Source organism: Lipotes vexillifer, unplaced genomic scaffold, assembly GCF_000442215.2.
Source record: "Lipotes vexillifer unplaced genomic scaffold, Lipotes_vexillifer_v1.1 scaffold86, whole genome shotgun sequence".
NCBI classification, from domain to species: domain Eukaryota; kingdom Metazoa; phylum Chordata; class Mammalia; order Artiodactyla; family Lipotidae; genus Lipotes; species Lipotes vexillifer.
The window spans coordinates 85,366-99,068 of NW_006785406.1; the positions used below are offsets into that span (position 1 = coordinate 85,366).

General features: G+C 53.2%; 1 protein-coding gene across 1 annotated transcript; it reads right to left on the reverse strand.

Moving 5' to 3' along the window:
• Window positions 1-9,031: 9,031 nt before the first annotated feature.
• Window positions 9,032-11,064, reverse strand: SOX14 (SRY-box transcription factor 14). Its single transcript, XM_007457534.1, has one exon. It carries the CDS (start codon window positions 10,569-10,571, stop codon window positions 9,849-9,851), a length of 723 nt encoding a protein of 240 aa, XP_007457596.1. The 5' UTR covers window positions 10,572-11,064; the 3' UTR covers window positions 9,032-9,848.
• Between the last annotated feature and the right edge of the window lie 2,639 nt (window positions 11,065-13,703).

A 13,703-nucleotide genomic window follows, 5' to 3' on the forward strand; every position in this document is an offset into this window, starting at 1 on the left:
AGACCGAGTCGCAGGCGTGGCTTCATATTTGCTGAGGTGATTTCTCTTCCTAAAATAAGAAATCCCAAACCACTTCCATGATCCCTCATTTTGCCTGTTTATTATAAAATGTGTTTTCAAGAAATGTCAGAGAAACTTCAACCATCTGCAAAGGGAGCAAAGGTTGTTAATTTGACAGCAGATTGACCTCCTGTCTGATGCCAACCCTCTCTACCTAACAAGTTGGCTGTGAAGGCGGCTGCAGTGAGTTGTGTGATACACTTTGCATTTCACCAGGCCAGTGGTGACAAGGCAGGTCTGAACCCCAGGTGACAGCTGAAGATGCCACAGCATCAGATAGGGAGTCATTTGTATTTACACCTTGTTTGTGCTTACTTTAACTCAGTGTGTAACTTATTTATATACATATGTAAATGGCTTATTTGTAAACCAAGAGTATATTTGGACAAAGAGTTCAGCTTACCTGTTCTATAGACGACTTCAACTTTTTCTTGTCAATTTCCTTCTCAAAGAGAATTCAAAGCAAATGGAGCCTTCTTATTAGGTATAAGTATCACAAACAGTCCAGAGAACCCAGGATGTAAAGACAATGGTAAGGAGAACATTTTAAATGTCTTGAAGGTGTCTTCTCATCCAGCTGACTTATAAGCACTCACTTCAAATGAGTCTATGGAGTTCGAGGTGAGAAATATACACAAAACCTTTCACCTTCTGGCCAGGCTGCTACTCCTTTTGCCACATATTCAGTTTGCTTGGTTAAGAATTAGATGGGAAGGTAAACGCATTACCACAGCATAAAGATGTGGCACTGGGCAGAAACCGACATTATGAAAAATGATGCTGATAATTTATGAAGACCGAGGAAGGAAATTTCTGATCTGACAGCAGTGTTCACATTTTAAAAAGGAAAACTAAACACGAGCAGGAGGAGGAAGGGGAGGGGAAGGAATGAGAAAGGAAAAAAAAAAAGAAGAATGGAAGAATTACTCTTCCGTGTAGAGGAACTTCCTCCTGTGGGAATGCATTTACTGTTTTCCTTAGCTGTGAAAACCATCATCAGATGTTGACGGTTGGTCTTGTCCTTGCTTAGGTCTGTAGATCTCCAATCATCCATTTGGGAGACATTAAAAGAGGGGGTGTGGGACTTCCCTGGTGGCGCAGTGGTTAAGAATCCGCCTGCCAATGCGGGGGACACGGGTTCGAGCCCTGGTCCGGGAAGGTCCCACATGCCGCGGAGCAACTAAGTCCGTGAGCCACAACTACTGAGCCTGTGCTCTAGAGCTCACGAGCCACAACTGCTGAAGCCCGTGCACCTAGAGCCCGTGCTCTGCACCAAGAGAAGCCACTGCAGTGAGAAGCCCACGCACAGCAACAAAGACACAGCACAGCCAAAAAATAATAAATATATAAATACATTCAAAAACAAAAACAAAAACAGGGGGTGATACTATATTACCCCTTTATTTGGGTGAAAAGTGTCTGTCATCATCTTTTATTTCAAGAAAAGTAAAACCTATTCTTAAGTAATCTCCCCCACTTGGATAACAGCACCTCTCATTTCTTTCTTGATTTATGCAAATTTTGCTACACAATTATTTAGACCTGGGAACTTTTAACACAAGAGTTGATGCTGCTGCTTCATCAAGGTATGCCTTGATGAAGCAGGAAATCCTCAGGGAAATGTGAACTTTTCATACCCATAGTAGCTCTTTTAATAAAACAGTGCATTACTGACCCAACATCTGACTCTACCTAAGGATTCATCCTTTGGTACATTTCTATGTTATATAAAGGTTTTCAACTGGTAAACGTCTTTCTATTGCATGCATATGTTATGGAAAAATAATTGCATATCCTCTGCATACAGTCTTTCAGGCTCAAACTGCAGCAAGAATGAAAGGTGACTATGGTTAAAATTTTGCCCTGACATCATAATGTTAAATTGTCAGCGATATTTAAAAACAACAACAACAAAATCTTCTCTCTTTACCTGTCTTTACCTACTTCATCTCACTCTCACATTATTTTAAAGAAAGGAAACTTCATTGCATATTCTAGCAAAGTATATTGGTGGGGCAAGATTTAACAGAGCCAGAGAAAATGTGCAAGGAGTGAGAAAGTGAATTGATGGATGGATGGTTAAATGAATATAAATGAACTGACACCTTTACAGGAAAATAACGTTTCTTTTCTTTTTTTATTCTATAGATCAGTGGGTTTTGTATCTGTAATTCTTTCATATCAGCAAAGAGGAAATAAACTCTCATGTAAATCATTTTCCCCCCATCTGGAGCATATTAAAACCATGCCTTTTTTTTTCTTCTTTTAAGCAGACTCTTTTTTCCCTATTTGCTTATCAGTTCATCCACCATTACATTTTAAATGAAATTGCAAGACCCTTGTCCCTCCCCCAAATTTCAGCCTGATATAGGAAGGTGGGAAGCAGACTTTTCTTGCTTTAGAATAGTGACCTAGATTCAATTACAGATAGACTCAGAAGAGAGGAGTGACACCTCACAATTTTCTTAGAAGTCTTGAAAAAATTAGAAATCCCAAAACAATACTTAATGGAAAAGAATATGTTTATTTCCCCCACTCTACCGGTTTAACTTTTTCTCTGCCTTAATTGCAGAGAAAAATTGCTTTGGTCCATTTAATTGTTTCTGGTGTAACATCACAATAGGTTTCCCCTGGGATATTTAGAATCATAAAAGCGGGCCTTTCAAGGAAATTTCTGAATTTGGTTTTTGAGAGTGGGTGTCTACATGTGGGGTGTGTGTAATCCTGCAAACTGGACACAAAAAGATGAAAAATAATCGCATTAAAGGTATACTTTTTCTTTGTGTTCTTAAAAAAAAAGCAAACAAATTATATTACAAAAGCACACTTCTTGTAATTGCATTGCAGACAAAGCACTGAACGGGGGAAACAGTCAGGGGCATATATGTTTTACTGTTTCCCCAATTACTGTGAAAAAAAAATGTGGTCAAAGAAATAGAAAGAGGGGAGAATCCTGTGATTATGCTTATTGACTTTTATCACTAAATTAAGCATATAAATGACCTGAACGGGTGGCTTGGTATATTAAATTAAAAAAAGAAGAACAATGATTCTCTCTTCCTTTTCCCTCCCTCTCTGATCTCAGCCTGAAAGGAGTCTCGGAGAGATAAGAAAGATGGGATTCGGTAGCGCTGCTCTGGTCCGTCCTGCTTCTCCCGGGGCAGGGAGGCAGTTGCCTTCCACGTAGGATTTCCGTTCCGGGTTCACAAGAAGCGGTCACAAGCCGGGGCACGTTCCCCGTCACCTCCACCGTCCCCCCACCTCCAAACAAACACAGAAGCCAAAATTGGCTGTCCCAAGACCAAAGCGGTGGGGAACTTTTGCGGGGCGTGAGCGCAAGGCAGGCGGCTGTGGGCGGGCGTGGATACCCCCACCCCCGCCGCGGAGTTGGAGACGCCCAGCGTAGGAAGAGGGCAGAAGTGAGCTCGCGTCTACGCGGGTATCCAAAATGAAAAAGGTGCAAACTGCGCAGAAGTCCGGGGTGGAGGTGCAGAAAACAGAGCAGGGGTGTCGCTTGGGTTCTCAAACACCTCGTATGGATGAGTTTTCCTCGAGAGATTATTTCAGATCCTGGAAAAAAGGCTCCGCTGGGCGCTGGCCGCGGCATTGGGGATATGGGTGCACGCCCGGCCCTGCGAAAAGGGTCCCCTTGGTCACGCAGAGGAGCGCAGCAGGCTCCGGGCTCCGGGGGAGCCGGCGGAGGATTGTTTCATTTCAAAGTGAAAATCTGCAGGCTTTGGGAAACGATATTCAAAAAAGTATATAATCTCCATATGCCGCTCAATGGAGGATCCTCATAATTTACAGCGGCAGATAAGGCTAGAGGGTGTAATAAAAAATCTGAAGCCCTCCCCTCCCCCTCGCCGCCTCCCCGGAATTGCACCTTGGGCAGCGGAGCAGAATCCGGAATGTGAACTTCCCCCGACATATGTTTCCCGCAGATAAGTAAACAATCTGGACGTGAAATGGAAATGGTAATTAATGCAGTAATGCTGTTACACCTCGAGTGTGCAAATCCCATTGATTCGCCGCGTCACGGGGGGTGCCGGGCGAACGGGGACTAGAGGCGTGTGCCTCGGCCACCGGCTCCCTCTCTCTCCTCTCTCCTCCCTCGGTCCCCGGGCCGGGCGCCGGGAGAGCCCGCGGGGGTTTGGTCCGGCTGCAGGAAGTAGGGAGCCGCTAAGCGGCTCTCGGGACTCAAGGCTCTCCGCCCTCCCTCCGCTAGCTAGGGGGATGCGCCGTGCCACCTCTCCCGCGGAACCCAGGGCGCGCCTCATACCCACCTCCCTTCCTTCTCACCGCCTCTCTAGCGCCGGCAGAACCTCGGGACTCCGAGGTGCGGCCGGGCCCTGAAGCACCCCGGAGAGGCAGGGAGCGGCAGGCGGTGCCTGGAGGCCGAAGGAGGACTTGCGCCCTAGTGCGGTGTATCGTCCCGCACGCATCCGTCGGGTCTAGTGTTGCGTCTGCTCCCAGCTCCAAGGCCGAGTGCGGTCCGGCCGACACTCAAAAGTTTTCTGAAGTCCCTTCCGCGCCTGCCCCGAAGGCAGGGATCCCGAATGAATTGCTTCTTTTCCCAACCCAAGAGTGAAAAAGTTTGGAATTGGCCACTGACTGCCCGAGTAGCGCAACTCCTTCACTTTGCAGCAAAGAGGAAACCCGTGGGCTCCTTTCGGTCTCTATCCGGCCAAGGCACCCACTCCCTTCTCCAACTCGGAGCAAACTCTTCGGGCATTTTGGGGGTCGGAGAGGATGACCAGAGCAGAGATTCGAGCGAAGAGGAGGGAGGACCTAGGGAGGTTGCCCAAGAACGTCCGGGGCCCGGGGCCCTTCCCGCTTCCCGCTTCCGAGAGTACAAGTCCCACACCCGGGCCCCGGGGACCAACCAGGAGTCCACGGGAGATGGCTCCTCTGGACGCAGGGCCGGGGGCTGGACGAGGAGGGGCTGCCGAAGCACACTTTTTTCTACTTCAGTCCCCTCCCAGTGCCATGGCGGACACTACCAAGCTTCGGGCTCCAAGCGCGCACAGAGCCTGGGTTAGGACGGCGGCGACCACCAGTCTCTGGTTCGGTGTGGAGGCCCTAGGATTTCTAGCGGCCCACACCTGCCCCCAGCTTTATTATTTCTTAATTACTCTGTAGCGGCCCTGCGCCAGCGCTTCTGGTTCCAGGACAAGGCTCATCCCAGTAGCTCCAAGAAAGAAACCAGCCCAAGTAGCACTCCGGCACCTGGGTCTGTGAGGTCTCCGAGGCCAGGGCCGGGCCAGAGGCTAGAAGCGCGTGGCCCCCGGCCGAGGCGGGAAGCACCCGCCCCGGCATCTCCTGAACCCCAATCTAATGGGCCCCTTCTGCCTCTGTGTTCCCCTCTAACACTCATACACAGGTACAATGCGCTCAGTGAATAAAGATGCGTTCTCAACACGAATCTCGTGAGTTACATGATATTCAAATTCAAATGACTTGAAATTCATTGTCCGCTTGAACAATGGTGACAAGGCCTGAGCTGGGGAAGAGCCGAAAAAAACGAGTCGAGTCCTCAAGGGCAGTCCTTGGCGCCACAGCTAGCCAAGTTTTCCCGGCCCTGGCAGTCTCGGATCTCTCCAGAGAAGCTGCCCGCGCTGGAGAGTTTTCCCTAGATGGTGTAATGTAATGAAAGTCCTCTAGGCCCCACCCTGTCTGAAATATCACCCCATTTTAGTTGACTGGAGAGATTCCTGGAGGTTATCTAGATCCTGCTTTAAAATGCAAATGTTAAGAGGGGGTGTCTCAGAAGTCAGCCACTCATACTTCAGTCTGATTTACTCTAAGTAGCTGGTCTTTCCCATCAATGAAGTTAGCAGTTCTAAGGAAATTGATATTTAAATGAGAAAACTAGGAAACTGGAAGGGAATCAAAAGTGTTTGGAGTCGGATCCAAAACTGGGGAAGTGCAAGAAAGGCTGCAGAGGCTCTCCAGGAGAGGCCAGGAGCAGAAGGGGGCCAACAATCCCACACCTCCCAGAAGAATGTGGCCAGTGTGCCCTTGAGCCAAACGGCTGCCAAGGTTTAAGTAAGAAAACCTAAAATTCAAACTCTGCCCCTGCCGTGCCAGCGCCGCTCGCTGCCATCCCGAGCAGCGTGTTGGCCAGGTCTCCTTGGTCCTAGGAAACACCCAGTAGAGGAAAGGTGGGGGCGAGCGCGGCTTGCTTTGGGGTCAATTTGTTGTTGTTGTTGTTGTTGTTGTTCCCTGGAAGCAATCGCACCCGCTGGCGAGAGGTCGGGGCCTGCCCTGGAGCCCCTGCTCGAGGGAGGCCCAGGTTGAGGGCAGGAGATGTCCCGGACTCCCGGGCCTAGGGACGCGCGCCAAGCGCAGAGAGGTCCACGGAGTCGCCTCCTGCAGGGTCTCGGGCGCCCCGCGCGCCGAGGGAGCTCGCTTTCTCCCGACCACGCAGTCTGGCCAAAGGAACTCTTGGTTGCTCTTTGCTGCGCGTCGCGCGCCGGGGAGAAGCATCTCTCCTCGACTCCGGGCGGGCGGGGCGCTGTTCTCCCTACAGGTTTGCTTTAATGATTTTCTTGAAAGAAAGAGACAGTTGTGAGCAAACAGGTTTGACAGGGACTGCTCCCCCCCGCCCCCCCCAACCCCAGGGGATTTCTTTTTGTCTGCGCCTGACTTCAAAGTCGTAATCGGCCCCTGTCAGCGGCGTGACGGGGAGGATTTGGGCTGTTTGTCGGGGCGAGTCCCGGCTGCGCACCTCGGTGGAGGCTCTGCGGCCCGCAGGGCGCGGGAGGCAGGGCTCAGGCAGGTCCCTGCGGGGGCCGAAGCTGGGGCCGGGCCTAAGGAGCGCAGACAGCTGCACAGGCCCGACTGCCAGGGACCGAGGAGAGGTGTGATTGGCAGAAGCTGCCCGAGCTAGGTCTGCGGCTTTAAGTCCGGGACCTGCGCTGGGCCTTCTGCTCCCTGCTGGCTGGAAGGAAGTCTCAGTGACCCAGCCACGGCGCACCCCAGTTTTCTGGAGCTCCGTTCCGAGGCCCCAGGGCCGGGCTCAATCTGGAACCCTGGTTTCAGTTTTCCAACTGCCGCCGCCCGAAGCCTTCCATACTCGGACCCACTTGGTGCCCCTTCCCAGCCTAACCCCGCCTGGAAGTCGGCTGGGCGCCCGGGTGGGGCCGTGCGCGGGGTTCCTCCTCGGGCTGGGGCACTCTGTGTACCCCGGGCGCTGGTGCGCCGGGCTCTGCGGGGAGACACCAAGACCCCTGTAAGCTTCGTCTTAGGAGATGTTAAGGGACACTGAGCTATGAGGGAGATCAGAGCGGTTGACAGGACTGTCAGCTGGGGTTATATCAGACAGCGAAACCGCGAAGCCTCCACCCTGGGCCTCCTGGGCTTCCTAGGGGGAGGGAGGAGGGGCTTTCCCTAAGCGCCCGGAGCCCCCAGACCGAACGACCACCAGAGGCAAGTCACTTCCTAATTGTTTCGATTTGTAAGAGGGTTTTGTGATGCTAAGTAAGCGTGGCGCAGCCCGCCCGGCCTCCCCCCTCGAGTCCCCCAGCCCGCCTTTGTTTACCTTCGCCTGATCGCTCATTTATTTATCTATCTATTATTTATAGGCGTCCTCTCCTATTCAGCGCCCGTGTATGTTAATTGTGTTATACCATTTAATTCTAACATCGGTCTCCAAAGAGCTCTTAATGAGAAAAGCATATACAACACGGATCACTTTGCTATTCAGCTCAGCCAGATGGGCAACTGCTAACTTTTTTTATTTTTTTAATAATGAAAATCCCCCTTTGACAAAGGGGCTCAGATGAATAGGCTCCAAATAACACCTCAAACACTTCTAATTGTTTTGAGGACAATATGCTAATCCGTGGTTTTCGGCTTTGGTGTCTGTTGACCACATTTCCGTGCACTTGCGGCCACCGACTCCTTTGGAAATGGCAGAGGCAAGCGCACAAATCCCTCAACAGCAGCAGAAAGCAGACAAGCCGCTCGGCTGCTGCCACCCCCCCCCCGCACCATATCAAAGCCAGTGAGAAAGGCAACCGACCTACGGAAAAACACACGTGAGCACGGCTGTGGCTGTGGGGGGGGGGGGACAAGCAATGGGGGGCACCCTTCGATTTTGAGAACAACTTCCAAAGAGTTGTTCTGAAAGCAATCAAAAGGTCCTTTCTCCCCATGAAAGCCAGAGCAATCTTCAAGCCAACATTCAACCACCGGGGATAAGAAAAAGGCTCTTTTCCTTGTTGGATAAACACAAAGGGCTACGAGTTATTTAATTTTTTTTATGATGTTTTAAGAAACTCCTTGTAGGAGCCGTGTCACCATCGCCTTCATTTTCCCTTTGCACCTGCAGGGTCTTAGTAAAAAGTCTCCCACCGTCCGGAGCGGGGACCTACAGCATTTCTTAGACTTTTATTTTTGAACTTAGAAACCAGTATCAAGCCCCCAATCCCCAGCAGACCCAGCAACAGCGTTTTCAAACACCTTGTTAAAAAAAATATCCATTCCACCGCTCTGTCCCCAGCATTGAACTTAAACACCCACCGCAGGACGAGGTGCTCTGCGGGCAACCGCTTCCCTGTAGACCCGGCGCTTCTTTCCATTCCTTTGGAGTTTGGTTAAAAAAAAAAGAAAATGCACTCAGATCTCAGAAGTCTGGGTCGGCCTTTGTCTTAGTTCAATCGCTTCTCGAAGTGGTCTGACCACTTTGTGAAAAACTCAAGGAAGGAGTGATGTCCCAGGAATGGATACCTTTGTCTGGCCTCTAAAGGCAAAAAGTGGATCCCAAGGGGGCAATCGGGACAAACCCTAGACTCTGGGCCCCTCTGCACCTGGCCCACGGGACACCAGGCTCGGCCCATGCAGGCCAGCCACCAGCCGCCACTGCTGGAGTCACTCTATGTACACTCGGCCGCCCAGAGACCCCGGCCCACGCGGACCTGGCCTCTCGACTTCAGATTTTATGCACATCAAAGGTTACTTTTTGCAATGACAGATTGTCTTTATTCAAAACGTCTTTGTTCAACAAATGAACAGAGTAAGGAGGTGAAATCCTTCTAGGTACATTTCCAAGACATTGTCAAAACATTTATGACCATTTAGGATGTTTTTATTCTTTTAATTTTTGTTCACTTTCTACTTCCTGACTTCATAACCTGACATTCTGTCTAAAAGTAAACTTAGGTCTCTAGGAGCACTGCTTTATACAAAGTAAATAACCATGTGGGTCCTTTTGTTTTACCTTTAAAGAAGCAAACACTATCATAGTATGATTTTAAATAGAAATGTGTCCCTTTCTGTGGTTTTAAACTCTTAAGCCTTTTCCCCCACACATGAAGAGCAAATGGCACCTAGTTGTGTCTGATGGCAAAACACAGAGACACAGCTAACTCTTTCTTCAGGGTGCAAAAGAAAAAAATATGTATATTCTAGATATAATACCAGGATCTGGGAGTTCTGGAGTCCAAAGCCCATCAGAGAAAAGAGAAGCAGACATAAATAAAGCAAAACTGCCTACTTTTTTGTCCAAAGGGGGTACAGTCGGAGGTTTGTTTTGGGACAGTCGGGGTAGGGGCAGCTGTATAGCTGTCATAACCGTTCGCAAGTTTCTGGCACCTGTCTGCGCCTTGGGTCCGGGAGGATGCCCCTACCATCCCCGTGGAAGAGAGAGAGAGGCAGAGTCTGGGGTAGGGTAGGGGGTGGCAGCAGGACTGACCCCTAGGCATCTGCAGGCCCCGGATAGGCGCAGAGGATGGGGTGCAGACCCCGATTCCAGGCCGCCCTCCAGGTCTGGTAGGCCGGGTTGGGGGTTACATGGCCGTGGCGTGGGCTGACGAATAAGGGTCTATGCCAGTCTTGGTCATGCCCGGGAAGAGGATGTAGGCGACGGGGGGCTGCAGGGTGGAGGCAGACCAGGCGGTACAGTTACAGGGCACCACGTAGCCCGGGTTGGTGGGGGACGGGTGCGTGTGCGTGTGCTGGCTGGGACAGCTGAGGCTGCCGAAAGCGCCGTTCTGGTAGCCCAGGGTGGACGCGTAGGGCAGTGCGCCGGTGGCCAAGGTGTGGGGCACTTCACCCATCTTCTGGATGGCGCTTGAGCTAAACTGCGCGGGGTCCAGCAGGGAGTAGGGCGCCGAGGCGGGCGGCAAGAAGGCCCGGGCTTTCTCGGGCGCGCTCAGGAGGCCGTCGGAGGCCCCCACGGGCAGGCCGGCCGCCTTGAGCGGGTCCGTGTCGCCCAGGTAGGGCAGGGGGAAGACATACCTGTCCTTCTTGAGCAGGTTCTTGGGCTTGCGCCGCGGCCGGTACTTGTAGTCAGGGTGCTCCTTCATGTGCTGGGCGCGTAGCCTCTTGGCCTCGTCAATGTACGGCCGCTTCTCTGCCTCGGACAGAAGCTTCCATTCGGCGCCTAGGCGTTTGCTGATCTCTGAGTTGTGCATCTTGGGGTTTTCCTGGGCCATCTTGCGCCGCTGGCCTCGGGACCATACCATGAAGGCGTTCATGGGTCGCTTGATGTGGTCTGAAGGTTTGGACATGGTCCGGGAGGCTAGGCGGTGGGGGTGGGCAGTGCAGGGGCTCTGCAGGCGAGCCTGGACGCGGTTGTCGGTCTGCCTGTCTGTCCGTCCTGAGCCGGGGCTCTGCGCTCCCCTCGCCTCCGCACCGCAGAGGGGAAGCCAGAGAGAAGCGCTCAGCCCGCAAAGTTCAGCTGATCATGCCAGTCTCTGCACCTAGGCAGGCCCCGGGGGGCGAGCGGGGGCAGGAAGGGCGGGGGGAGGAGACGGAGGCCGGCCGGGGGGCTGCCGGCACCAGAGGCTGGGGCCCAAGCACCGGAGTCTCCGGGATTAAGTGGCCAGGTGATTTGCTGGCGAGGGCAGGAGGCTCCTCCTTCTCCCCCTCTCCACCTTCGCCTTTTCTGGTTCTCTTCTCTCCAGTGTCTACGGCCGTGGCACCCTCCCCCCCGCCCGTGGCTTTCCCGGAGCTGCCTCGCCCAGCGCAGCACCAGGCTGAGAATGCGCGGAAGCTGGTGAACGAGAGCCAGAAGCGGCGAAGTTCAAAGGCGAGGTGGGCCAGGACGGCACGCACTCTGACATAAGCGCGGGGCGGCGACTCCCCAACCTGGGCGCCAATCAGCAGCAGAGAAGGCGAGGGGGCGCACCTGCCAAAGCGCCCGCGTTGGAAAGAGGGAGCGCGACTGCTGGGGGCGGGGAGAGGTGTAAGGGAGAGACCGAGAGAACGGAGCGGCCAGCTCCGGACCGGGGACTTGGATTCCACCTTGTTTCTGGCACTGTCAACAAATAAAACTCTTCTTGCCCGTTTCCTTTCCCGGTTGTGCAAAGGAGAAATGGGGCTTCGAATACAAAGACCCGGGGAGGGGGCAGCAGAGGCAGCAAGCCAAGAGAGCATGTTGATAAATAGGACAGCCTCGCCACGAAATGCAAGGACAGCACTTTCCCCCCCTTGTCAAAGATCCTTGGAAGAGAAAAAGAATGTATCAAACTCAGGTTAAAAAGCGAAATAAACTTTTCGCGCCGTGCCCTCGGCGGTCCGTTGGCTGCGTTCTCACGGGACGCCGGTGCGGCTCCGCCTCCACCCTGCCCCGGGATGCTGCGCCTTGGGCGAAGCGCAGGGCCCCGGGCTAGCTTAGCCGCGCGTTCCAAGCCGATGCCCGAGGGCCTTGCGTCCGGAGGTGCAGAGTTCTCAAACCCTGGTTGGTGAACCTTGAAGAGCACCGCGACCCGCTCTGCACTTTCGTAGAGGGGCGGGGGATGGGATTTCCATCACGATTCCTATTTATGTTACTATTATTTAGTGGTTTTAAACCTCCAACTTTCCACATCTGTCCAAACCGGGAGGGCAATCTGAAGGCCGGCTAGCGCCCGGCGGGGCGTGTGGTTTTCCCCGCTGCCCCATCAGCAGCGGCCCTAGAGCGGAGTCTCAGGCTGTATCCGCACCCAGGGTCGGTTTGTCCCCGGGCGTCTCTTCCCACCCAGCGAGAAAGCGAGACTCGTTTCTTGCGTCAGATGAGCATTCTTCGGGTAAAGAGGACGAAATAACCCGCGGAGCCAACCTGCGCGCCTGTTTCCTTTGAATAATTGCCTGCCCGATGTGAAATGCCCTTGGGGGAAATATTTATTAAATGGAAACCATTGTCCCAGGCCCAGCAGGACCTGCGTGTGTTCCAGGCTTATTGGCTTTTGCACCAGCCTCTCTCGGGAGCACCGACCAGAAACGCGCGCTGCTCCTCGGGCTTGGACCGGTTGGGGGTGGGGGAGGTAAGCAGAGAACGAGGAGGCAGGGAGAGAGGGTCTTTCTTTAGCAGGTAGTGTGTCAAGTTTGAGGCGAAGGCTTTGCTTCTCCTTCCTACAATTAGAAAGACGTGTGGCATTTCTCATCCTCAGCGCGCTCTTCAGAGAGGTGGGCACTGTGCCCATTTTACAGATTAGGAAACTGAGGTTGGGAAAGGCTACGCGATTTGCCAAAAGTGACTCCAATGGAAAGTGGTGACGCCGGGTGTACAGAATTTGAAACACTTACCTGTTTTGTTTTTTTTTTCCCCACCCCACGCGGCGCCACGTCTGAGGATTAGATAGTGCTGAAGCCAAACGCGGGCCCCTCGACGAGACTACTGTAGCCATCGAAACCTGCCATACGGATAAACTGCACTGGAGGACTGATCCTCAGGCCTGATCTTGATTTACTCAGGCTCTTGTCCGAGACCTGGCCTCCCTGAGCGTAGACCTCGCGCCCGGAGAGCCACCTCTGCGTGGGCTCGCGAGCAGGTGCTGTCTTCACATTCCTCTCAGCCCCAGCCCCGGCCTCCACCTGCCCTCTACCCCTGTTTTCTCGGCAAGAGGTTTCATTTAGCTTGGGGTACCAGGAAGTAGAAGCCTTTTCCAGCCCAGAACCGGGAGGGTTTCCAAGAGTGGCTGGCAACTCCAACTCAGATTGGACCAGCCTGCTGACTTAGCGCTGTGCTCAGAGCCCGCCAGCGATACGAGGTCCAGGGACCGGGCCATTAGAGTTCCACGGGGCGATCTCGACCGTTTGCGGAAGGAATGACAGAAATGTTCACATCTGCAGAGAGGTATAGGGTCCGGCGGGACCCTCCAAATCTCACTCAGGAACCCTCAGGGGACACTAAACCCACAGAGAGGTTTGTGTTAATGCAAACCAACCTTTGAAAACTGCTTTAGGAGGGGATCTGGCATGGGGTCGTAGACCCCTTCTCTCTTTCCAGCCTCCAGGCCAAGTCAGTCCTTTTGTCCCGAGGCAACTCGGGGCAGGCGCGGGCTCTCCTTCAGTCCTCATATTTCCACTTCCTCTTCTTGTCCGCGTTCCTCTTTAAACATCTTGCGGTCAGAGCTCAGCTCGCAATCCAGGAGTCCGGAGAGAATTATTACTAAGGGCGCACAATGGTGGCGTGGCAGTTTGTGGGCAGGGCGCCCCTGACCACCCAGGGTTCCGAAGCCCCAGGCTGTTTGGGTCACGCTGCACTGACTCTGGCGGAAGCCAGCATCCTGCGGCTCATCTTGGCCTTGAGACTTGAACTCCGCGCTGCGAAGGTACTCAGGGTTGAGGGGCGCGCTCTCCCCGCCTGGCATCGCGGCGTCTCCCAGGAGGATGGCGCAGCCTCGTACGCCCCTTACACAGAGCTGGCTGGCCACCGG

What these genes read in the sequence shown, in the direction of transcription:
- SOX14 (XM_007457534.1), bottom strand. Translation starts at nt 10,571, where the DNA reads ATGTCCAAACCTTCAGACCACATCAAGCGACCCATGAACGCCTTCATG.